Raw genomic sequence first — 27059 nt, forward strand, 5'->3', positions numbered from 1 at the left:
GGCCTCATTTCAAGAAGGATGTAGAGCTGCTGGAACGAGTACAGAGAAGGGCAACGAGATTAGTGAATGGAACAAAGGGGTGCTCTTACGAAGAAAGGCTTAAGTTTTACAAATTACAGTGTCTGGAGACTAGGCACCAGCGAGGTGATCTGATAGAGGTGTATAGGGCCTTGAATGGTTTGAGCATGCTCAATGCTGATGGGATTCTTCCTCTAGCTCAGAATAATCACCTGAGAGGGCATAAATTCAAATTGAGGAAAGACAGATGTAGGATAGACGTGCGGAAATTTGCCTTTAGCCAGTGGGTGGTTGGTTGGTGGAACAGAATTACATCCCGTGTAGTGGAGGTTGATAGCCTAAATAAGTTTAAGGCTCAGCTGGACAGGTATTTTGAACGAACAGAGGGGTGAAGTGGAAGTGGGTTTTTTTTTTTTTTTTTTTTTTGGCTGATGCTGCATAAGCTTGCTTTCTTGCATCAAATGCCTCTTCTAATACTAATACTAATACTAACAATGGACCCAACACTGAATCTTAAGGGACTCCACTAATAACATTAGTCCACGATGAGCATTGTCTGTCTTCTCCCCCTCAACCATCCCTTTATTCATAGCAGAAATTTGCTTCCAATGCCACACTGCTCCAATTTGTGCAGCAGTCTTCCACGTGCAACAGTATCAAAAGCTTTTCTAAGATCCAAATATATAATATCAAACTTATTCCCTGCATCCAGTTCTTTTGTGACTGAATCATAGTATCCAATCAAGTTGGTCAGGCAAGACTTTCCCTTAAAAAAACCATGCTGTGTCCAAGCTATAACTGAAGTCTTGTCTAGATGATCCTGCAGTGCTTCTTTAACCAGTGCCTCCATTAATTTTCCTGGAACAGAAGCTAAACTCACAGGTCTATAATTACTTGTGTCAGCCTTTGATCCTCTTTTGTGAATTGGGGTCACATTTGCACATCTACAGTCTATGGGTACCTCCCCTGAGGTACCCATCATCATCATCATCATCATCAGCCATTTTCAATCCACTGCAGGATGAAGGCCTCTCCAGCAACTTTCCAGTTCCTTCTGTTTTGAGCACTGGACATCCATTTACTACCCACAAACTCATGAATTTCATCTATCCATCTCCGCCTTTGTCTTCCAGGTTTTCTTCTAGCTCCTCTTGGATACCATTCTGTTATTTTCTTAGTCCATCTGTCATCATGTCTTCGAGCTATGTGTCCTGCCCAAGACCATTTTAGTTCTTTAGTTTTGATAAGAATGTCCTTTACTTGAGTTTGTTGCCTAATCCATGTGTTTCTCTTCTCATCTAACAGTCTTATTCCCAATATGATTCGTTCCATTCTTCGCTGTGTGGTTCTCAGCTTCTCTTCCATTCTTTTGGTGAGTGCCCAAGTTTCACTTCCATAAGTCATGGTGGGGAGTATACATTGGTCCATTATTTTACGTTTCAGACAAACTGGGATATTGCTCTTCAGTATGTGACTTTATTTCCTGAATGCTATCCATCCAAAATTTATTCTTCTCTTGACTTCCAGCCATTTATCATTATTACAGCTAATAACTTGTCCCAGATAAGTATATGACTCCACCTTTTCAATTACTGCTCCTTCAATCATTATTTCCCTTTCTGTGGCATACTTGTTCATCATTACTTTTGTTTTAGCCATATTCATCTTTAGTCCAAAATCCTTACTAGCTGTGCATAACTGATTAAGATTTTCCTCTAATTCTTTGGGATCATGGCTTATGACCACAATGTCATCTGCAAATCGTAAATAGTTTAGGTACTCTCCGTTCACATTGACTCCTTTCTGCGACCAGTGTAATCTTCTGAAAGCTTCCTCAAGGGCAGCAGTAAACAGCTTCGGAGATATTGTGTCTCCTTGTCGAACTCCTTTCTCAATTTTAAATTTCCTACTGTCTGTGTCTAGTCTAATAAAGGAGGTAGCACTCTCGTATATTTTCTTCAAAATCATAATATATGGGGTATCAATGCCTTGTCTTTCCAGTGCCCGAAACATTGCCTTATGCTGTATGGAGTCAAATGCCTTTTCATAATCCACAAATGCCAGGCATAATGGTGTTTTATATTCATTTGCTTTCTCCATTAGCTGTGATATTACATGAAGGTGATCCATAGTTGAGAATCCTGTCCTAAAGCCAGCTTGCTCTTTCGGTTGATTCTCATCCAGTATTCTTTCTAATCTGTTAGTAATGACCCTTGTGAACAACTTGTAGATGTGGGATAACAAGCTAATTGGTCTATAATTTCCAATTTCTGATTTATCTCCTTTCTTATGCAGCAAAACTATGATTGCATTATTCCACTGCTTAGGCGTCACACCTTTTCTAATGCACTTTGTGAAGAGCCTTGCCAGTTTTTGTGTTATGCCTCTTCCTCCCAATTTTAACAACTCTACAGTAACTTCATCTTCCCCCGGGGCTTTCTGATTCTTCATTTTCTTCAATGCATGTTCTACCTCATCAGGAAGAATATTGGGTATGTCGTATGTGTTGCTACTTTGCAATCCATCTTCCCCACTGCTGGCATCATTCCCCTGCTCCTTGTATAATTCTCTATAGTAGTCTTCTGCTATTTGAATTATGCCTTCTCTGCTGTTTATAAGTACACCATCGCTATTCTTCAGTTTCAGTATCATTTGTCTTTCTGTATTACTGCTCATGGCTGCTGATTTAAATCCTTTGTTTTCCCTTAATGCTTGTTCTACTTTTCTTGTGTTAAATCTTCTTATGTCCTCTCTGAGTCTCTTTCTAATGGCTTTGCATAACTCAGTATACTCAATTTTCTCCCTGTCAGTGTTTTTCTTGCTTTTCATTTGTCGTCTTCGGTTCATCATGACAAGTGTTTCTTGACTAATTTTTTCTTCTTTGGATTTCTTTTTCCCTATAGGTTTCTTGGGCTTTATCACTTTCAAAAAGTTGTAATATTCCTCGTCGATATCTTGGTCCTCAGCAGTCTGCAGAAGCTCATACTTGTTCTTAAGTTCCAGTACATACTGCTTTTTCTCCTCTTCTGTTATCTCAAAGACCTTTGTATTATTTACTCGAGTCAGTTTTTTCCTTTCCTTTCCTACATCTATATCAAGTGTACATCTTACCATTCTGTGATCACTTCCAACATTTACCTTATTCAGGACGGTGACATCATTCACAATATATCTTCTGTTAGTGAGGATGAAGTCGATTTCATTAGTAGTTAATCCATTTGGACTCTTCCATGTCCACTTTCTGTTCACCCTTTTCTTGAAAAAAGTGTTCATTACTGACAGTCCTTGAGATTCTGCAAATTCCACAAGTCGTTCACCTCTTTCATTTCTTTCACCAATTCCAAAATTTCCTATAGTTCCCCTTTCTGTGCTGTTTTGTCTTTTTCCAACCTTAGCATTGAAGTCTCCCATAATAATAGTGTAGTGGGTTTTCTGCTCATCTAGAAGACTCTCAATTTCAGTGTACATTTCTTCAACCTCTTCATCATCATGGCTCGATGTTGGTGCATAAATCATTATAATCTTTAGCTTGTATCTCTTAGAAATCTTGAGTATTAGTCTTGACACTCTTGGTGATGTACTTTTGAATTCCAAAATGTTGTTTTTAAAATCTTTATGGACCAGAAACCCAATTCCACCTTCACTCCTTTCACTGTTTCCATTGGTGTACAGCAGATTTCCACTTGATAAACTTATAAGTGATTCATTTCTTCTTCTTGTTTCAGCCAAACCGATGATATTCCAATTCACATTTTCTAATTCCTTTTCCAGCTCTAATATCCTGTCTTCACCGATGAGTGTTCTTACGTTATAACAGGCCAAGTTCAGTTTCCGTGCATGGCAGCCTGGTCGTACCCAGAGATTCTTAGCACCCTCTGCTTCCACTCTAATCCTCTCGCTGCCGTAAGAGGGAGAGTGAAAGCTGCTGGGGACTGAGGGCCATTTGTTTCGTTGTGCTTTCATATTGCTGGAGGGGTTGGTCTTTTCCTCTTCATGCTGACCAGGCATCTTGAAGAGAACCACTCTACACGTTTGTTGCCACCTAAGTGACGTAACAGGGCTTACCATCGAGAAGGTGTGCATGAGTGGATTTTAGGGAGGCAGGCCAACCGGACTTCTCCTAAATCTTCTGTAATAGAGAGATATTGGATCCATCAGTGTTTTAGGCTGAGTGTCTGATAACACACAGGATACCTGTTCCCCTCTAAGTCCCTATGGGTACCTCCCCTGAGGTACCCATAGACATAATTATGGACTCCCCTGAGTCCAGAGCTTCTCTGGACTCAGGGGAGTCCATAATTATGGCTAAGGGTTTGCTTACTTCCTTTGCTGCCTCCTTCAATATAACTGAATTTTTTAAAGTTTTAAGCTTTTTTCAAAAGCTTAAAACTTTAAAAATTACAGCTCTGACTTGCAGGCTCCGAAAAAACGATAAATGTTTGCCTTTTTATTTACATAATTGTTATTTTATATTATACTTAATACGTAGTCTTATAGTTACACTGGTTATTTTTATTTTAATGTAGATAAACAGTTTTTGTAGATATACGTAATACTTAATATACGTAAAACCGTTATTTCGTTCGAATCTTGCAGCCATTGTTTTTGTATATAGTGGTAGGGAATTCAAATTTTTAATTAAGGTAGTTAGGTAGCTCTAACGTATCATTTATAGAGTAATATGCTTCACTGTTTCTATTAGATAGCGTAGCATTGACATTTAATTAATTTAATTTATTGATTTTATTTATTTAAAATATCATGCCCCAAACTAGAGCAGCAAAGCAACGGGCTCAAAGTGGCAGGAGTGATGTGACTCGGGAACTGAGGGGGGTGATTCTCCAACGCATCAGAGCTTAAAAAAATGTGCGACTTGTGATATGTTTGCTGAACTCTCGGGAACGGAACATGATATTGCCATGGGGGATGTCTTTGTGTGTACGCGATGTAAGGAGTGTAAGGAAATCAGGCGACAACTCAGCGTTGTTATGGGCCTATATGAGAATTTGAAGGACAGGGTGGATGCCCTCGAAAGATCTAACTTGAGGGGCCCATCAAGCTCTCAGCTGCCTACATCAACGCCAGAGCTTGCACTTGGTCATCACACAACACAGCGGCAACCCCAAAATCAGAATGCGCTCGTCCCACAGGAACTAGTAGTTGTTGGTGACTCTATTGTCAGGGAAACGGGAAAAGTGCTTTGTAAAAAGGATAGGTTGAACAGGACCAGGGTATGTCTGCCAGGGGGCAAAGGTTGATGACGTTGTAGAGCGGATATCATCTTTTAAGGGCACAAAAGGTGATATAGTTGTACATGTTGGCACTAATGATATTAAGAGGAGGAGACCGGCAGAATTACTTAACAAGTACAGGTCACTGTTGAACAAAAGCCGAGAATTAGGGTTGAATTTGAAAGTGTCTGCAATTCTGCCCAGACACGATAGGAGGGAGTATATGATGAGAGCCCTGTCGATCAATTCGGCCCTGGAAAGAATGTGCAAGGCTCAAGGGGTAGAATTTTTTTCAGCCTGGACTGTACTTGTTAACAGGAGAGCCTGCTTCTATAGGGATGGAATACACTTAAATAGAAAGGGTGCAAGAATATTTGCTGATGCTATCGAGGCAGTGTTAGGTGGGTCGGAAAACTGAAAGCTTGGGGGGGGATACAAGGACTAATAGTTTAACAGTAGCTGTAGGCAGAGGTGAAGGTGATTCTTGCACTACTTCTATTAGAATAAGTAGCGACCTGGAGCGTGGGGTGTTGGGGGTTTCAGGGACGGATGGCAGTCCGTCCCTGAAACCCCCAACACCCCACCATTGCATGTATACCAATGCTAGAAGTATAGTAAATAAATTTGATAAATTTGAAGTGTTGGTCAAGACATCAAAGGCGGATATTGTTGAGATAGCAGAGACATGGTGTCACACAGATATTAGGAATGCTGAACTGGAATTTGGGGAGTACAATGTGTACAGAAAGGATAGACAGGATAGAAAGGGAGGAGGTGTTATGCTGTTAATTAAGAAAAACATAAAATCAAAAGAAGTGCATCCAGTTGATATAGATGAACAGTGCACTGCTGAGATCAGTTTGGTGTGACATAAGCACTGCGAAAGCAAAAATAAGAGTAGGAGTGTTTTATAGGCCTAATGGCTCGAATGAGTACAATGAACAATTGTACAGAGAAATAGAGTGGGCTAGTAAGTTGGAATGTCTTATAATTGGGGATTTTAACTTCCCAGATATTGACTGGAACTTGTGGGTTGGTCACTCACACACTAGTCAGATGGCCTCCGTAGCCGAGTGGGCAGGAGCGGGAGTGCAGTAGCACGCGCTCTTTGAGTAGACCGGGGTTCAAGCCCCTGACTGCTGAATATGGTCGATCTGTCAACCCGCACTGGACCAGCGTGGCAGATTATGGTCCATTCCCCTCAGCATGAATTGTTGAGGAGGCTTCCATCCTGCAGTGGGTTGATAATGGCTGCACTTTTTTTTTTTTTACGCTAGTCAGACTTTTGTGGATTTATTGGATGATTGTTTTCTGCAGCAGCATATTCGAGAAGCAACCAGAGAAAGTAATACTCTTGATCTGGTTATCAGCAGTGATCATTCGTGTATTAAGAATTTGCAGATAAAGGAACCACTAGGTGGCTTGTTGTTATTTTGGTTTTTAGGAGCATTAGCAACTAAGGCCATATTGCTCCAGGATATGCGGTGGTCATTCCCTGACCTTTCCGCATCCTCCGTATTTGGTGGTGACGGGCTCGAACCCCGGTCTAATCCAGAAGCGTGTGCTACGCACTGCTGCTTCTGTCCACCTGGCTACGGAGGCGCCAACACTAGGTGGCAGTGATCACAGTGTACTGATGTGGGTAGATACCATCCACCCTGGGTGCCTTTTTTATGTTTATCCTCAACAATTTCTCCTCTACTTTCCTCTCAGTTATTAAAAAAATCATCTAGCTCACTGCCAGAGTTTAACTCATCTCTGCATTCCCCTCCCTCATGGATCAATGTAGATGCAAAATACTCATTTAGTTTGTTAGCCACTTGAGCAGGATCATCAACAGTTGAACCATCAATATCCAGTGGACCAATCTGATTCATACTTTTCCTTCTAGAGTTTACATAGGTAAAGAACTCTTTTCTGTTTTTCTTAGCATCCTTTGCCAAGGATTTTTCATTATCTGCCTTTGCCAGCCTAATCAACTTTGTGACTTGGTAACGGACCTGCTTATATCTATCATAAGCTTCCATGTCACCCATTAACCTATATGTATCGCATGCATTTTTCTTCTCTGCCATATGTCTGATTAGTTAATCTGAAATCCATTTAGGTCTAAACCTTGAACAATATTTCTTAGTTGGTATTAGCATTAGTAGAGGCATGTGATGCAAGAAAGCAAGCTTATGCAGCATCAGCCAAAAAAAAAAAAAAAACTTCCACTTCACCCTTCCATTTGTTCAAAAGCCTATGTAAAGCCTATGTATGTAAAACCTAGTAGCTTCCAAGATAAATTCTTTGAATGCTTCCCATTTTGAATTTGCTGTTGGTAACATCATCAGTTGGTCCCACTGTATAGAATTTAAATACCGTCTCAGACCATCGTAGTCGCCTTTACGAACGCAAAAACCTTCCCTTTATCCCTGATGGTAATTACCTCTTTGAGTAAATCCCAATTCAGCACACTGTAATCACTGCCACCTAGTGGTTCCTTTATCTGCAGATTCTTAATGCATGAAGAATCACTACTGATAATCAGATCAAGAGTATTACTCCCTCTAGTTGCCTCCCGAACATGCTGATGCAGAAAACAATCATCCAATAAATCCACAAAAGCCTTGCTAGTGTGTGAGTGACCAACCAACAAATTCCATTCAATATCTCGGAAATTAAAATCCCCCATTATAAGACTCTCTGATTTACTGGCCCACTCTATTTCCCTGTACAGTTTCTTATTATACTCATCAGAGTCATTAGGCCTACAGCACACTCCTACTCTCAATTTTTTGATCTCCCAATGCTTATATCACACCAAACTGACTCGACACTGCACTGTCCAGCGATGTCGACTGGCTTCACTTCCTTGGATTTTATGTGTTTCTTAACTAATAGCATAACTCCTCCTCCCTTCCTATCCTGTCTATCCTTTCTGTAGACGTCGTACTCCCCAAATTCCAGTTCTGTATTCCTTATATCTGTGTGACACCACATCTCTGATATCCCAACAATATCTGCCTTTGATGTTTTGAGCAATACCTCAAATTCATCAAATTTATTTACCAAACTCCTAGCATTGGTGTACATGCAACTATAAATGCACCTGTTCCTATTCTTAGCTACCCTAACACAACCCATGTGTTTACTTGTACTGCAATGACTCTCAGCAGTCTCTGAAATATCCTGCATCTTGTTTTCCAGGCTGCTGCTCATTCCAATAGAAGCAGTGCAAGAATCACTTTCACCTCTGCCAGTGGCTACTGTTAATCTATTAGTCCTTGTACCCCCCAAGCTAGCAGTTTTCCGACCCACCTAACACTGCCTCGATAGCATCAGAAAATATTCTTTCACCCTTTCTATTTAAATGTATCCCATCCCTTTAGAAGCAGTCTCTCCTGTTATCAAGTACAGACTAAGCTGAAAACAATTCTACCCCTTGAGCCTTGCACAATCTTTCCAGGGCCGAATTGATCGACAAGGCTCTCATCATATACTCCCTCCTATCGTGTCTGGGCAGAATTGCAGACACTTTCAAATTCAACCAAAATTCACTGCCTTTTTTCAACAGTGACCTGTACTTGTTAAGTAATTCCACCGGTCTCCTACTCTTAATATCATTAGTGCCAACGTGTACAACTATATCACCTTTTGTGCCCTTAAAAGATGATATCTGCTCAACATCATCAACCTTTGCCCCTGGCAGACATACCCTGGTCCTGTTCCACCTATCCTTTTTACACACCATGTTCCCCATTTCCCTCACAATAGATTCACCAACAACTACCAGTTCCTGTAGGAACAGCGCATTCTGCCCTCGGGGTTGCCACTGTGTTGTGTGATGACCAAGTGCAAGCTCTGGCATTGATGTGGGCAGCTGAGAGCTTGATGGGCCCCTCAATTTAGATCCTTCGAGGGCATCCACCCTGTCCTTCAAGCTCTCATATAGGCCCATAACAATGCTGAGTTGTCGCCTGATTTCCTTACACTCCTTACATCGCACGCACACACACACACACGGAGACATCTCCCATGGCAATATCATGTCCCGTACCCGATTGCTGCACAAACATCAAGCAAGCAGCGCATTTTAAAAGTCTGTGATTCAGAGGGCAACTGCCCCCCTCAGTTCTCCCCTGAGCCACAGCACTCCCATTAGCTTGAGCCTTTTGCTTTGCTGCTCTGGTCTGAGTCATGATTTCGACTTAATTTCGATAAAATTTCAATTTCAGCACAAAATTATAACCCTAACTTGTATCCCAACACAGTTATAACGCTATATATATTTTTCAGTATCGAGTATTATGAACGAGTTCCGTTTATATAACTTCCGTATCAAGTTATATATTAATTAATTATGTTACGTTTGTAAAATCTAAGTTGTTATATGTATTTAGTTAAAAAGTACAATTTAATTGACAATGAAGTTTAACAAGATTAATAGATTTTACTGATTAATTGACAATATTATATTATATACTATACTAAGTTAACGCTATCTAGTTCAGGATATAACGGTGTATCTTATAACAATGGCGGCAAGTTACGAACAGTAAATCTACGGACACAAGTATTAATTAACTTCCAAATCTCACTGTCTCAATTCAGAATAAACTAAGGATCCTGACTAGATCTATAAGCTACTTATAGAAAATAATTCAATATAACAATTGGTCGATTAAGCGGCTAAATATGGCTAAAAAACTTCTCGTTCAGGGGAACTGCAACTTGTAACACGTGGATTTGATACCCTATCCCAGTGAAAGGGAAGATGAGGATGGTAGGCCATATCCTAAAGGGTTTAGCAGGCAAAAACACACTAAACTGCAATAAAATGGGAAAATTGAAGAAAAGAGATTAAGAGGAAAGAGGAAATCAAGATTTACTGGTCTTGATGTTATTTGCTTGAAAGCAAATTCTGAAGAGGAAAGTTCTCAATTTACTTCTCCAAGAAAAGGGTTTAATTTGAGGAAGTTTGCTTCACCTTGAGTATTAGATTTATTCATACTCGCTGAAAAACATCTAAGGATATGTTAACTAATCAAAAACTAATCTATTCAACACAGTTCACCTTAGGATTCTTTTTTTTATGTTAAGAAAAAATGCAATCACCATGTATCTGAGAACATTTTACATTTAAATAAACACAACACTATTACTAAAATAATAAAAATAGCAGCCTTGCCTTTTTGTTCCTAAGAATGCTCCTCCTTCCCCTACCCAACCAGCTACATCACTCCACTCCATTATCTGAAACTGAAAATTTGAAACTGTTATTTCAAAAAGTGCCATATAAATATACTTCTTAGTCTACGTTTCTGTGTTATTACACTGCACACGTATGCCAAAATATACCTACTAGAAGCTATTTGTAAAATGCTGGTGATAAGGGGCTAACTTTAATCTAAATCCCTGTCCAAACTAACTCAAATCTACTTTCTCTAAAGCTTTGGTGGAATCCTGTTTATTTTGTTCATTCTAAGGTGATTCCATGAGTTGCCACTTGTCTAATTCTCTCAGTGGGATAACCCACTGGTGGGTCACCAAATGCTAAATTGTATTCTTTTACTTGATTTACTGGATTCTGGAGAAAAATTTTGTCACATCACACTTAGAGACAAGCCAGAGTGTATGCAAAGAGTGCAGAAGGAAAACATCTTAATTTTTTATTACAAAATAGCAGTATTTCTTGCTTAGTATCTACATATCAGGCAGAGAAACCCACTCGTGCATTACTAAATGCGTCAAACTAAAACTTCATGTGAATATCACTGTACATTTGATCAATGCACTTCATATATCAATTAGAAGACATTTAATAGCAATATAGCAAACTTAGCATTAGAAAATTATATTTTGAAATTTACATATATTATTATTAAAAAATCATTATCATATGATGTTTACTGTTTGTTCAATAAAAAAAGGAGAATTGTTCCTTTTCACTGTTTTTCAATTTATATCAACAGCTATCATACATTCATAATCAACATGACTCCTCCTAGTATTTAATAAATTTAAAAATAAAAGTAAAATAAGTTACCGTACAATGTAATACTCAAGTAATGCATCACACCAAAATGGCCCAGACACACTGGGAATGTTTTAGTGTGACACATTAAAGTAGTCCTATGTGTCTGGCCTGTTTTAATTTGGGACTTTTCACAATATTTTGTTACTTTCTTAGTTTTGGCATCACTGCTTCTCCCCCCCCCACCCATCTTGGCTGAATTTTGTAACATTTGCTGCAGACAGATATTCCTTGCTGATTAATCATTTTTCTTTGAATGCAATGAATTATTTGAATGAACTTCTGTACAACAGTGCCCTTGGAAAAGCAGTCACCATTCAAAAATAAAATTATTTTATGCTATCTTCTCAAAATAGCAAAACTATCAACTTAGAACTAAAGCTAAATTTTCTGTGTATTACACAAGAATTCATAGATCTGCTCAAAAGAGTATCTCTATTGCTAGGTTTCTGTAACATTTCACAGTCTTTTGAAAAGTTATCATATTTAATCTACTTATCAAAAGCTAACTAATAATGACTCAATGGTGGGTTGCCAAATGCGACAATATATCAAAACTTTAACTACTGCCATGAGTAACAATACATTATCTCTCTCTCTCTCTCTCTCTCTCTCTCTCTCTCTCTCTCTCTCACATGCTGCACAACGTATGAAATTGTAATATGCATGTTTCAAGTACACTGAGAAGAGAAAAAAAAAAGAGGGCATTCTGAATGAAGTAAGATTTTTTTGGATATTTAGACTGTATACCTTTTGAGAAACTCAAAAGATGTATAACAGTAGCAACTGTATCCTACAAGAGCACCTGTATGTCAAGCTAAAAAAGATATCTATTCCTTAATTGGGCATGCCAGGATTTTTGGAGGATCACCATTTTTCCATTCCCCATTTTTCCCAAGTGCACAAGTGCACTTGGGAAAAATGGGGAAAAGTTAGTTATCCTATTTATAACTTTAAAATCAACACGAAATAATTCAAAATTGTTCACTTGTTTGATACTGCCTTTATTTTCAATCTATTATGAACTCAACTATAAAAAATCCATTTTTTTATATTAAAAAACCTATATTTAAAATTTTTTTTAAATAAAATCCTCTCTACAGTACTTTAGATATGTTTTTCATCACTCCATTATTCAGGAATTTTGAATATATCTCACTTATTATCTTAACTATTAGCAAGTGAAATATCAAGTGAAAAACCCATGTTTCTTCAACAATTAGATGTCAGTCAGTCTCTTTCACAACACACAGACAGAAGGTGCAACAATTAGAGATGCTACCATAAAATGTAAAGCCAGCCACTTCAAAAATTGAATGTGAGACATGCTGCTAATTTTAAATTCTTGTTTTTCAGAAAGTGTCTATAATTATCACAAACAGGCTTCCTTGTTCGTGTATTTTATTTATTTTTTTTTCTGTTTACATGATAACTAAATGAGATATCTGTAACTTTCAATGGAGATATCAAAGAAAACACATTTGTTGAAAGATATTAGGAGTTTCAGCTGTGAAGACTAAGTAGAAGGGCAAGAAAAATCATGTGCAACCTCAAAGATCCATGTGCCCAGCTCCAGGCTAAATGCAGTTCTAATTGAAAAGAATAAATGTTTCAGTTTTTATAGTTTTCAACTATATGGATAAGGATATGTTTCTTTGGAAAACTTAAGAAAAGTTTGCTGATCATTAGTCAAGAATCAGGTAGAACCTTTATTATAATTTCCTGATGTATTTAAGGATTTTCTGTCTAAACAGGCTATAAAGACAATTATTCTCATAAAGGTGATCAATAAAATTTGCAGCATTAATGTCACAAATGTTATTTGACCACCTTTATGAGAATAATTGAACTTACAGAAAAATGTACTACTTTTACTTTCGAAGAAACAGTACATGATGATGATTATAGTGATGAAATAAACCTACATGTTAATAAATGTTGTTATTCTTTAAAATTTTTAAATATTAAAAGTACTGTTTGGTTTTTAGAATGAAGCCAACAAATATGCTATAGCATTAGTATTAGCAAGGGAAAATGACACAAGAAAGCAAGCTTATAAAGCATCAACCAAATAAAAGACCTCCCATTTCACCTATTCATTACCTCCAATAGTATAAACTTCTACTATCAACTTCCACAACAACAACAGATGGTTGATTGCTGGAAGGTTTGTTCCAGCAATCAACCACCCACTGGCTAAAGGAAAACTTCTGCACATCTATTCTGTAACCATCCTTCCTCAATTTGAATTTGTGCCCTCTCGTGTGGGGGGGGGGTCTGAGCAAGAGGATGAATCCATTCAAAACCTTAAACACCTCAATCAAATCACTCCAGGTGCCTACACTCCAGATACTGCAATTTGCAGACTAAAGCCTTTCTTGGTAAAAGCAGATTTTTGTTCTGCTTACCAATCTCGCTGCCATTCTCTGAACTCATTACAGTGGCTCTACATTCTTCCAAAAATGAGGCCTCCAGACCTGTATGCAGTATTCAAGATGTGGCCTAACCATTGCCTTAAACCAGCATTTCGCATGTGTTCTGTGAAAAATCGTAATTAATAATTTAAAAAATAAAATAAATAAATTTGTAGCATACACCACTTTTGTATCATTATAATTTTTAACTTTTTTTTTTTTTTTCAGTTATTAATATACTGGCATAGACTAATAATCAACTAAACCGCGGAACAACTTATTTTGACAGGCCTTGCATAGAGGTAATGACATATATGAAAAAGTAGCAATGTAGTGATCTAATATGCTATTCATATGCAATTTAGCCTGGAGTACACAGGTTGAAGGAGAGGAGGAAGGAACCAATATCATAACTAAACTCACTTCCTTGTATAAATTTTATTTTGATAATTATCAATATTTCAAAATATTATTATTAAAATATGTGACCATTGATTTCCAGTTGAAAAAAGGAACTTTAAAATGAAAACCAAAGTACTTCAAGTAGTGCAACTGTGGTCGATGAAAAGGAACACAATATTGTCACACTTCAAACTGAGAATGAACAATTGTAGCCTTTTGTTCCCCAAAAATCCGAAGTGAAAAAACAGAAACCAACTAATAAAAGACCAAAACGAAAGTATGATAACAGTTATTTGAATTTCGGCTTTACATGTGTTGGAAATAAAGATGCTCCTGATGCACAGTGCACCATATGTAATAAAATATTTCTCTGGCTCCGCTAAACCTGTGTTTCGTAAGTGTTCCATGAATATGTTGTGAGATGAAAAGTGCTCCGTAAATATGCTGTGAGATGAAAAGTATTCCGTAAATATGCTGTGAGATGAAAAGTGTTCTGTGAATATGTTGTGAGAAGAAAAGTGTTCCAAAACGTTTGGGAAATGCTGCCTTAAACAATGGGATAATCACTCCTTATCCCTGCTAGTAAAATTCTTGTATTTCATTGAAAAAAACTCATGCACTGTCCTGCCAGCCTATCTGCATTGCTGCTCGGAGAACTTTATATCTGACTGCACAATTACCCAGCATGGGTTTGTTAAGGGAAAGTCTTGTCTGACAAATTTGATAGGATATTATGATGTGGTTACAAAGGAACTGGATGCAAAAAATAATTTTGATATCATATATTTGGATTTCAGGAAAGCTTTTGACACTGTTGCACATGGAAGACTATTGTACAAATTGGAGCAGAATGGTATTAAGGGTAAGTTGCTACAATGGATAAAAGGATGGTTAAGTGGGAGAAGACAGAGGGTGGTAATCAATGGGTGCTGCTCTTCTTGGACTAATGTTATTAGTGGAGTCCCACAGGGTTCGGTGTTAGGTCCACCGTTGTTTTGTATATTTATCAATGATATTGATGAAGATATATCAGGCTTAATGTTGAAGTTTGCAGATGATACAAAGGTTGGCAGGGTTGTTAATGACAGTAATGGCAGTGTGCTACTGCAACAGGATCTAGATAATTTGGGCAGATGGGCTAAGAAGTGGCAACTGAAGTTTAACCTTGACAAATGCAAAGTACTGCATATGGGTAGAAGTAACACCAGAGAAACGTACCAAATGTGTGGTACTACACTTAAGGTGGTAGAAAATGAAAAAGACCTGGGAGTAATTGTGCAGTCAGATATGAAGTTTTCTGAGCAATGCAGACAGGCTGCCAGGGCAGGTCATGGGGTTTTGTCAATGATATATAGGAATTTTGCTAACAGGGAAAAGGAAGTGATTGTCCCTCTGTATAAGGCAATGGTCAGGCCACGCATTGAGTACTGCGTACAGGTCTGGAGGCCTCATTTTAGGAAGGATGTAGATTTACTTGAGCATGTACAGAGAAGGGCAACAAGATTGGTGAGGGGAATGAAGGGATCCTCTTACCAAGAGAGGCTTAAGTTCTGCAAATTGCAGTGGCTTGAGACTAGGCACCTGCGCGGTGATCTGATTGAGGTGTATAAGGCCTTGAATGGGTTGAGCACGCTGAATTCTGATGGGATCCTTCCACTTGTTCAGATTATGAACCTAAGGGGGCATAAATTCAAATTAAGAAAAGACAGATGTAGAATAGATGTGCGGAAATTTTCCTTTAGCCAGAGGGTGGTTAATTGCTGGAACAAACTTCCATCTGTCGTTCTGGAAGTTGATAGGTTAAATAAATTTAAGGAGGAACTGGACAGGCATTTGGAGGGAATGGTGTGATTTTTTTTTTTTTTTTTTTTTGGCTGATGCTGCATAAGCTCATACACTTGCTTTCTTGCATGACATGCCACTACTACTACTACTACCCCCAGGTCTTTTTCATTTTCTACCACCCTAAGTGTAGTATCACACAGTTGGTACATTAATCTAGGATTACTGCTACCCATATGCATAAAGTGACCAGACATCCTGGATTATGCGGGACAATCCTGGATTTCAGTTGTTTGCCCCACATTGCAAACTGCCTGGAAAATGTTCTGGATTGGACATGTAGCCACCATACTTAATGGCAAACATAATGGAATTATTTGCATTACGTTTGCCGGAAACCAACGTTACAACGGAAAGAGTTTTTTCAATAGTAAATAAGCTGTGGATGTCAACAAAAATACAGCTTACTGTAGAAACGCTGAAAGCAATACTACAAGTTAAGTGCAATTTTGCTAATTCTTGTGAAGAATTTTATGAAGAAATAGCAAATAATGAAGAATTATTAAGAAAAATTCACCCAGCGGAAATATATATTTCCTATTTAATTATATTATTTAATTTCTCTTGTTTTTATTGTTAAAATGTTTGTAATTTTTGTTTTAAAAGTTAAAATTTTTATTGTTAAAATGTTTGAGAATACGTGTATTCCAAATAGTCATATAACTAACTCTTTCCCTTACTGCAATTCTTCTTGTACTATCTGGTGGATTTTCGTCCACATTAGGAAGAACTCGTTCCTCAAGGTCAGCATTTTCAATCAGATCACCTGCGCGGTGATCTGATTGAGGTCTATAAGGCCTTGAATGGGTGGAGCACGCTGAATTCTGATGGGATCCTCCCACTTGTTCAGAATACGAACCTACGGGGACATAAGTTCAAATTAAGAAAGGATAGATGTAGAATAGATGTGCGGAAATTTGCCTTTAGCCAGCGGGTGGTTAATTGCTGGAACAAACTTCCATCTGTCGTTGTGGAAGTTGATAGGTTAAATAAATTTAAGGAGGAACTGGACAGGCAATTGGAGGGTATGGTGTGATATTTTTTTTTTTTTTTTTTTTTTTGGCTGATGCTGCATAAGCTCCTACACTTGCTTTCTTGCATCAAGTGCCACTACTACTACTACTAATACTACTACTATTTTGTACCTCTCTTGGTCTTCCAGTGTCAAAAGATCTCTCAAATGAGCCCGCCTCTCGCAAACATTGGTGGATTCGTGTGAATGTTCTTGGACAAGGTAAACACCTGTCAGAGTACCTTTCTGAATAAAGTTCACATGCTCTTAATGCATTCCCATCTGCAAGACCATAAGTATAGTGCATCTCTGCCATTTCACTCACCGAATACATTTTATTTACGATTTCTTTAATCCGAAGTAATCTGCAGTATCTTCCACAACCAACTAACGTTTGTTGTGGAAACGTTATCTTCCACAACCAACTAACGTTTGTTGTGAAAGCAAAACAAAACACTACTACCCATTGCAGATATCTTTTCCGCTGAGCAGTGGAGTCTCTAACAGAGAAGAAAAATGCATGCGATGCATATAAATTATCAAGCGACTCAGAAGCCTATGGCAGATATAAGCTAGTCTGTAATCAGGTCACAAAGGAGGTTAGGCAGGCGAAGGCAGATTACGAGAAATCCTTGGCAAAAGATGCTAAGAAAAACAGCAAGGATTTCTTTACTTATATAAACTCTAAAAGGAAGGGGATGAATCTGATTGGTCCACTTGACATCGACGGTTCGACAGCTCAGATAGCAAACAAACTGAATGAGTATTTTGCATCTACATTCACACATGAGGAATTATTAAGGTTTGAAAATGGCAGAAGGTTATAAAATTGTAGCAGGACACTTAATGATTTTGTAATAACTGAGAGCAAAGTGGAGGAGAAATTGTTGAAGTAAAACAAGAAAAGCACTTGGGCTGGATGGGATCTATCCAGTTATATTAAAGGAGGTGGCAAAGCAACTAAGCAAACCCTTAGCCATAATTATGAGAGCATCCTTGGACTCAGGGGAGGTTCCCACAGAGTGGAGAAGTGCAAATGTATCCCCAATTCACAAAGGGAGATCGAAGGGTGACACAAGTAATTACAGACCAGTTAGTTTAACTTTGTTCCGGGTAAAATAATGGAGTCACTGGTTAAAGATGCATTGCAGGATCATCTAGACAAGACTGCAGCAATAATTCAGACACAACATGGGTTTGTTAAGGGAAAGTCTTGTCTAACAAATTTGATAGGATATTATGATGTGGTTACAAAGGAACTGGATGCAAAAAATAATTTTGATATCATATATTTGGATTTCAGGAAAGCTTTTGACACTGTTGCGCATGGAAGACTATTGTACAAATTGGAGCAGAATGGTATTAAGGGTAAGTTGCTACAATAGATAAAAGGATGGTTAAGTGGAATAACACAGAGGGTGGTAATCAATGGGTGCTGCTCTTCGTGGACTAATGTTATTAGTGGAGTCCCACAGGGTTCAGTGTTGGGTCCACTGTTGTTTTGTATATTTATCAATGATATTGATGAAGGTATCAGGCTTAATGTTGAAGTTTGCAGATGATACAAAGGTTGGCAGGGTTGTTAATGACAGTAATGGCAGTGTGCTACTGCAACAGGATCAAGATAATTTGGGCAGATGGGCTAAGAAGTGGCAACTGAAGTTTAACCTTGACAAATACAAAGTACTGCATATGGGTAGAAGTAACCCTAGAGAAACGTACCAACTGTGTGGTACTACACTTAAGGTGGTAGAAAATGAAAAAGATCTGTGAGTAATTGTGCAGACAGATATGAAGTTTTCTGAGCAATGCAGACAGGCTGACAGGGCAGGTCATGGGGTTTTGTCAATGATATATAGGAATTTTTCTAGCAGGGAAAAGGAGGTGATTGTCCCTCTGTATAAGGCAATGGTCAGGCTACGCCTTGAGTACTGTGTACAGGTCTGGAGGCCTCATTTTAGGAAGGATGTAGATTTTCTTGAGCGTGTACAGAGAAGGGCAACACGAGAGGTGAGGGGAACGAAAGGATCCTCTTACCAAGAGAGGCTTAAGTTCTGCAAATTGCAGTGGCTGGAGACTAGGCACCTGCGTGGTGATCTGATTGAGGTGTATAAGGCCTTGAATGGGTTAAGCACGCTGAATTCTGATGGGATCCTTCCACTTGTTCAGCGAACCTAAGGGGGCATAAATTCAAATTAAGAAAAAAGACAGGTGTAGAATAGATGTGCGGAAATTTGCCTTTAGCCAGCGGGTGGTTAATTGCTGGAACAAACTTCCAACTGTCGTGGAAGTTGATAGGTTGAATAAATTTAAGGAGGAACTGGACAGGCATTTGTAGGGAATGGTGTGATTTTTTTTTTTTTTTTTTTTGGCTGATGCTGCATAAGCTCATACACTTGCTTTCTTGCATCACATGCCACCAACTGCTACTACTACTAGTATCGTGTTTACATGACTTGATAGAAGTATCAAGGCATGCGGGGAAGAAACTAAGCATTTCTAGACCATTGTTTATATGAACTTTTTTTATTGTTTGGTTGATGGGAATATGCCCCTAGAATATTTGACACCAATTTAAATACACCCTGTATATATATATATATATATTTTTTTTTTAAAGAAGTTTGATATTTTATTTTATAAGTTTAGTTCAAAGAAGGCAATGTATTTAATTTGTATTTTGTATGTGAATATTTTTTATATATAAAAAATTTTTAAAAAATATGTGTATATTGTTTCTAGGGCAACAAAGTGATTGAAATTCGCCCCCCCCCCCCGGAATGCAAAGGATCTGGTCACTTTACACATGCAGTACTTTGCATTTATCAATGTTGAACTTCAATTGCCATTTCTCAGCCCATCCCCTTAAATTTTCTAGATTCTGTTGCAGTTACACACTGTCATTAACCACTCTGCCGACCTTTGTAAACTTGGACATTAAGCCTGATATGCCTTCATTATTATCACTGATAAATACAGAAAACAACAATGGGATCAAAACAGAACCCTGGGGGCTCCACTAATAACATTATTACATGAAGACCAATGTCATTGATTACCACTCACTGTCTTCTCCTACTCAACCATCCCTTTATAATTAGCAGCAGCCAGCCCTTTAATGTCACACTACTCCAATTTGTACATCAGTCTTTTATGTACAACAGTATCAAAAGTTTTCCTGAAATCCAAGTATATGATAAAATAAAAATTATTTTTTTGCATTCAGTTTCTTTGTCACTGCATCACAGTACCCAATCAAATTGGTTAAACAAGATTTCCCATTAACAAATCCATGCTGTGTCTGAAGTATAATTGTGGCCTTGTCTAGATGATCCTGCATTACTTCTTTTAACAGTAACTCCATTATTTTCCCAGGCACAGAAGCTAAACTAACAGGCTTGTAATTACTCGTCACCCTTTGATCCTCCTTTGGGAATTGGCAAGCAACCATTTCTTCAGTGATTCAAATTCTTCTCATAATGCACCAAGTTCTAATTTGAGATCAGTACACTCCTTGCATCAGTTGTAAAGAAAAGAATTGCCAGTTGGGGTTGGTTTGTCCACTAGATCCTAGAGTACAAGCCACAGGCTATACAATTGACAAACTCATGACTCACACCAAAAATACCCGCATGCATTTCCATCTGAGTCACAATGTCTTTGGACTTTGTACTGTAAGTGGATCTGGTAAAAACCATTATTTAGGTAACATTTGAACTTAAAATTCCTAAATTACAAAAAATATTTCAGAATTTAAATTAACAAAGTTTTACAGAAATTAAACTGTACACCAAAACTTTATCTACTAGTGAAAAAAATTTAAACAAATTTTAAACAAAAATTATGTCTACCAGACACCTGATGTTAATCCCCTTCGCTGGAGCTTTAAAAAATGCATCTACTCTCTTCGACTGCAGTTTTTATCAAGATGATAAATTGGAATATGCTTTGGCAACTAGACCTATGTGAAATAATAGAGGGAACCACAGAACTAGCCAAAGTTGGACTAAAATTATTGAAAGAAATACCTTTTCTTAAGTTCTTAAATTAAAAGGGGTGCAGTGGGGATTGTCCATGATTTAAAGCTCTTTTGACTTCAACGTTGTTGGGCTTTGAATTTTGTTTTTGTTGATCTTGAAGACAAACACACACACATACCACAACAATATTAGAATTTACATTTCTAATCTTTTTTTCAATTGATTCAATAGTCAGAAAGAGATATGTCAATCAAATATGAAAATCTGGAATGTTCCTTTCTTCTTACATATGGTAGTTGATATAAATGAAATAAATGTAGGTTTTAAGAAGATGAACAGTTTTGTTTCTTTATTTCGACAACCATTCTTCTCTCCCACAATAATGCACACATTTAAAAAATTGGTAATTTTTTTATTTTCCGCCAAAAATTTAAAATATTTATGTCCTGCTCTTCCAACGTCAACTACAACTTTTCTTTAAGTTGGAAGTATGATTTTCTTCATTAAGTCTGGCATAATATGAAATGCTAAATGCTTCAAAGTGTCCTTCTTTGTGTTTAGTTTTTTTGTGCTTAAGGATTTCAAGTTAAAAAAAGATACTTAAATTCATATATGCTTGCAAGTTGTTATTACACTTTGCAACTTATAAACATATTGTATAAGATGTATCAATTTGATCAGAAAATGCAGTAATACTGGCATCTGTCCCCCCAAAAAAACAAGAGTTTTATAGATTACAAAAGGGTTTTATTTCTTATTTATTTTATTATCATTATTTTTTTAAAAATAACCTTTCATATTTTATTACTACACAGAAAGCAAAATTAATTTTTTTTAACAGTGTTTTCTGAACAATGGGCAAAAAATAAATCATGTTTTACTGTGGCATATAAAAGATGAACAGACACCAAGAGGTCACTCTGAAGTTAAGTTAGTCTTCGTTAAGTTTGGTAAAGACCAAAATAATTAGATTGCCTTTTTCCACTTAACTACCTGCCATGGCGACTCTTATTTTGTACCACAGTTTATTGGATGCTTCTTCCCTGATTGAAAGAGCAGTAATTGAAAAGGTGGAGTTATATACTTATCTGGGACAAATCATTAGCTATAATAATGATAAATGGCTGGAAGTCAAGAGAAGAATAAATTTTGGATGGAGAGCATTCAAGAAATATAGTCACATACTGAGGAGTAATATCCCAATTTGTCTGAAACGTAAAATAACGAACCAATGTATCTCCCCACCATGACTTATGGAAGTGAAACTAGGGCACTCACCAAAAGAATGGAAGAGAAGCTGAGAACTACACAGCGAAGAATGGAATGAATTATATTGGGAATCAGACTGTTAGATAAGAAGAGAAACACATGGATTAGGCAGCAAACTCAAGTAAAGAACATTCTTATCAAAACTAAAGAACTAAAATGGTCTTGGGCAGGATACATAGCTCGAAGACATGATGACAGATTTTTGGACTAAGAAAATAACAGAAAGGTACACAAGAGGAACTAGAAGAAAACCTGGAAGACAATGGCAGAGATGGATAGATGAAATTCATGAGTTTGTGGGTAGTCAATGGATAGCCATTGCACAAAACAGAAGAAACTGGAAAGTTGCTGGAGAGGCCTTCATCCTGCAGTGGATTGAAAATGGCTGATGATGATGATGATGAGCTATTCATCAGGGTATAGGATTTTTGTTGGCACCCACTGGTATAGCACTACCTCCAGCAGGTGCAAGGTTTTGTTCTTTAGGACAGAAAATGATTGTAGGTATGAGGTCCACCATGATTCACACTTATATTGTTTGCACACTTAGTTGTGGCGCTCTCATGGTGTAATGGGCACTGGGCAGGTTTTCCAGGTAATTGCCTTCCTGGTAACAAAATGGCCAGAAACAACTAAACAATACACTGCACAAACATAACATTATATACATTTCTGGCTGTTTTACAGAGATCTGTATCATCACAATGTACCAAGGTGGAGTTGAGTAACCCTTCTGGAGCTGCTGTACATAAGATACTATACATGTCTCAGTATCCATAAAATTCACTAAAAACAATTCATCGAATATCAATTCACCAAAAATACAATTTATCAAAAAAACAGTTCACCGAATATCAATTCCCCAAAAATACAGTTCATTGATAAATAAATTAGAATAATTAACACAGTAATAATGTTTTTTTTTTATTTTTACTTCCTAATAAAAATAAAATAAAAAATAGAAGAAAATAAAAAGTAATATAATAAAATTTTACTTCCTAATAAAATAATTAACACAGTAATAATGTTTTTTATTTTTACTCTGCAGCCTGTTAGAAATTAGATTTAGTAATGGGGATGCTTTGTAGGCTAAGAAAAGTGAATGATGATCATACCTCTACCATCTATTCATTTTCAGACAACTTAGCATATATGCTTGCAGGTTAATTTAGTTTTTTTTTTTTCAATCCAAAATATTGGATTGAAACTGAAATTCTTTTGAGAAACCATAAATGAAGGACACCATATTAAAAACAAAACATATATGTAATAGTTTTTCTGAAATGGAGAACACTTCTGGTCTGTGTTACTGCTGACCATTTCAAAGTCATTGATGCTATTATTATTATTATTATTATTATTATTATTATTATTATTATTATTAGGTTTTTAGGAGCATTAGCAACTAAGGCCATATTGCTCCAGGGATATGCAGTGGTCATTTCCTGACCTTTCCGCATCCTCCGTATTTGGCGGGCACAGGCTCGAACCCCGGTCTAATCAAGAAGCGTGTGCTACACACTGCTGCTTCTGCCCACCTGGCTATGGAGGTGCCGTGTCATTGACGCAATGAATATGTTGGGGGGGGGGGAGAGACATAATCAATACAGCAAATTTCTTAAACCAGTTTATAGCTTCAGATATCTGTAAGTCATATCTTACATTATGATATACAGGGTGTTTCAAAAGTGATGGTCAATAATTTAAAAGTGAACTGTACAGACTACAATATGCAAAAAAAGCCTAGTAAACATGGGTCCTTAAGTGAATTGTTTTCGAGATATTGCACATTTCTAGTTGGGATCCACCACTGACAAGGTGAACTGTACAGAGTTGGGATCCACCACTGACTTGTTTGTTTAGGTTAGGTTAGGTTATGCTCATTCTCTCTCTTTTCCCTTCTCTCAATGCTCTGAGACATAGCAGGCATACTAGTACTTCTCAAAGGATAGTCAACATGGAAAGAGGTTACAGCAACGAAGAGTATGTGGACATGCACTTTATGTATGGTAAAGCCAACAGCAGTTCACAGGAGGCTGTACATTTGTACCAAGAAGCATTTCCCCACCGAAGACAGCCCAACAGGTGCACATTCATCAGGGCACATCAATGCCTTAAAGAATATGGGCACTTCGCACGTGGAGTACAAGCAGGTAGGCCCAGAAGCATAACACCTGATGTTGGGGTAAGGGTGTTAGAAAGAATAGAACAAAATCTATGAAATTCCACAAGGAGGGTTGCTCTGCAAGAGCATGTACAGAATCATAGCAGTGTATGGCAAATTTTACATCGCCAATTACTGTACGCCTACCATATCCAGCATGTACAAAATTTCAGCAATACAAACTACCCTCCCAGAGTGAACTTCTGCCAGTGGATGCAACAACAGTGTGTCCTGAACCCCCAATTTTTAAACAATGTTTTGTTCACAGACGAAGCTGGGTTTACTCGTGATGGTATTTTTAATTTTGATAACTGTCACGTTTGGTCTGATGAAAATCCTAATGCAATTCTTGAGTTACGAGTCAAAGTCACTTTCTAGTGCACTAAATTTTGAAATTAACAAATAAAAAAATTGTCTGATAGACATGTCTGTTTGTTGTTTGGTTTTTAGGAACATTAGCAACTAAGGCCATATTTCTCCGGGATATGCGGTGGTCATTCCCTGACCTTTCCGCATCCTCCGTATTTGGTGGTACGGGCTCAAACCCTGGTCTAATCAAGAAGCGTGTGCTACGCACTGCTGCTCCTTCCCACCTAGCTACGGAGGTGCCCTAGACATGTATGCTGATAAACCTTGTTTAATAGCGGGATTGAATTACAATATTGAATCAGCAGTTGAGGAGAGAGTACAGATGAATACTTTCTTATGAGATTTTCACACTCACTTAATATATCAGCAGCATTTAACATATTAATTATTTTTTTCACTTCTAGTATTGCAAAATAATTTTTTACTAACTTCATACTTTTAAAACGATTTTTAATTTGTATTAATTTTGTCTAAAACTAGTAAAAAACATGGATTTTAAAAAAACTGATCTCTATAACCAAACAAAAAGTCAGAAGCTAATCCATCGTACTGTCTTTTAGTTCTACGTTGTCATTTGTCTTCAAATTTGGGATCTACCCCGAACTCCTTAGCAATTTGCTCAGATTCATATTTAATTTGTTCGTATGAATTTCGAATGTTTTGTAAATTTTTACTGACTCAATCCAATACAGAAGTACATTCATCGAGATCTATATCATGCTTCTGTAGAGTTTCTGAAGCATAATTAATTTTGCACATCACGTTATTCAAAAATATACAAATAAAAATAAAATCAAATGTCATCATTTGCTTCATTATACTAAGTGCTTCGTCTCGGTCTGCTTTTTTTAGTTGATTTAATATTAATTTCTGTCAAAGCTTTAATAATATCTGCAAAACGAACTTTCACAGCTGTTATAGACTGCAATCTACTAGACCAGCGAGTAGGGTAGAGTTTTTTTAATGTAACTTCAGATTCCCCAGTAAATTTAGAAAGAAGATCCCATCTTTTTGTACTATTTCCAAAAAAAATATACAAATTTTGAAGAATGTCGAAAAACAATGAAACGTTATTACAACAATTTACGCTATCATTAATAACTAAATTTAAATTGTGACTTGCACAATGAATGTACTCTGCATTTAATTGGATAATTTTAATGCGTGACTGCACACCATTATAAACCCCATCATATCACTGACCATAACATTTCTCAATGGGAATATTTAGTTTGTGTAATATTTTCATGTTATCCATCATCATTTCTGCCGAATGATCATTCAAGTCATAGAATCCTAAAAAGTTTCACAAATTTCAAAATCTTTGGATTTTTCATTTCCGTCGTGGATTATGTGAACATGTCGTACAATAACACTTAATTGATTTTTTTTTTGTGAGATGGTAGTAGTGGCATTTGATGCAAGAAAGCAAGTGTATGAGCTTATGCAGCATCTGCCAAAAAAAAAAAAAAAAAAAAACACACCATTCCCTCCAAATGCCTCTCCAGTTCCTCCTTAAATTTATTCAACCTATCAACTTCCACGACAGATGGAAGTTTGTTCCAGCAGTTAACCACCCGCTGGCTAAAGGCAAATTTCCGCACATCTAATCTACATCTGTCTTTTCTTAATTTGAATTTATGCCCCCTTAGGTTCGTAATCTGAACAAGTGGAAGGATCCCATCAGAATTCAGAGTGCTCAACCCATTCAAGGCCTTATACACCTCAATCAGATCACCGCACAGGTGCCTAGTCTCCAGCCACTGCAATTTGCAGAACTTAAGCCTCTCTTGGTAAGAGGATCCCGTCATTCCCCTCACCAATCTTGTTGCCCTTCTCTGTACACGCTTAAGTAAATCTACATCCTTCCTAAAATGAGGCCTCCAGACCTGTACGCAGTACTCAAAGCGTGGCCTGACCACTGCCATATACAGAGGGATAATCACCTCCTTTTCCCTGCTAGCAAAATTCCTATATATCATTGACAAAACCCCATGACCTGCCCTGGCAGCCTGTCTGCATTGCTCAGAAAACTTCATATCTGACTGCACAATTACTCCCAGGTCTTTTTCATTTTCTACCACCTTAAGTGGAGTACCACACATTTGGTACGTTTCTCTGGGGTTACTTCTACCTATATGCAGTACTTTGCATTTGTCAAGGTTAAACTTCAGCTGCCACTTCTTAGCACATCTGCCCAAATTATCTAGATCCTGTTGCAGTAGCACACTGCCATTACTGTCATTAACAACCCTGCCAACCTTTGTATCATCTGCAAACTTCGACATTAAGCCTGATATACCTTCATCAATATCATTGTTAAATATACAAAACAACAG

At 37.5% G+C, this 27059-nt stretch overlaps 1 protein-coding gene across 4 annotated transcripts in view; it reads right to left on the bottom strand.

Moving 5' to 3' along the window:
• The window catches only part of LOC150085475 (ATP-dependent 6-phosphofructokinase-like), a 499449-nt gene that overhangs the window by 179239 nt on the left and 293151 nt on the right, over positions 1-27059 (bottom strand). For all 4 annotated transcript variants that reach the window (XM_090374056.1, XM_090374057.1, XM_090374058.1 and 1 more), the window contains one exon: positions 10423-10493. In XM_090374056.1, coding sequence (XP_090230182.1) covers positions 10423-10493 — 71 coding nt within the window. The remainder of the gene's footprint in view (positions 1-10422; positions 10494-27059) is intronic.

Source organism: Mastigoproctus giganteus, chromosome 5 (assembly GCF_048544385.1).
Source record: "Mastigoproctus giganteus isolate SK-2022 chromosome 5, ASM4854438v1, whole genome shotgun sequence".
Classification (NCBI taxonomy): Eukaryota; Metazoa; Arthropoda; class Arachnida; order Uropygi; family Thelyphonidae; genus Mastigoproctus; species Mastigoproctus giganteus.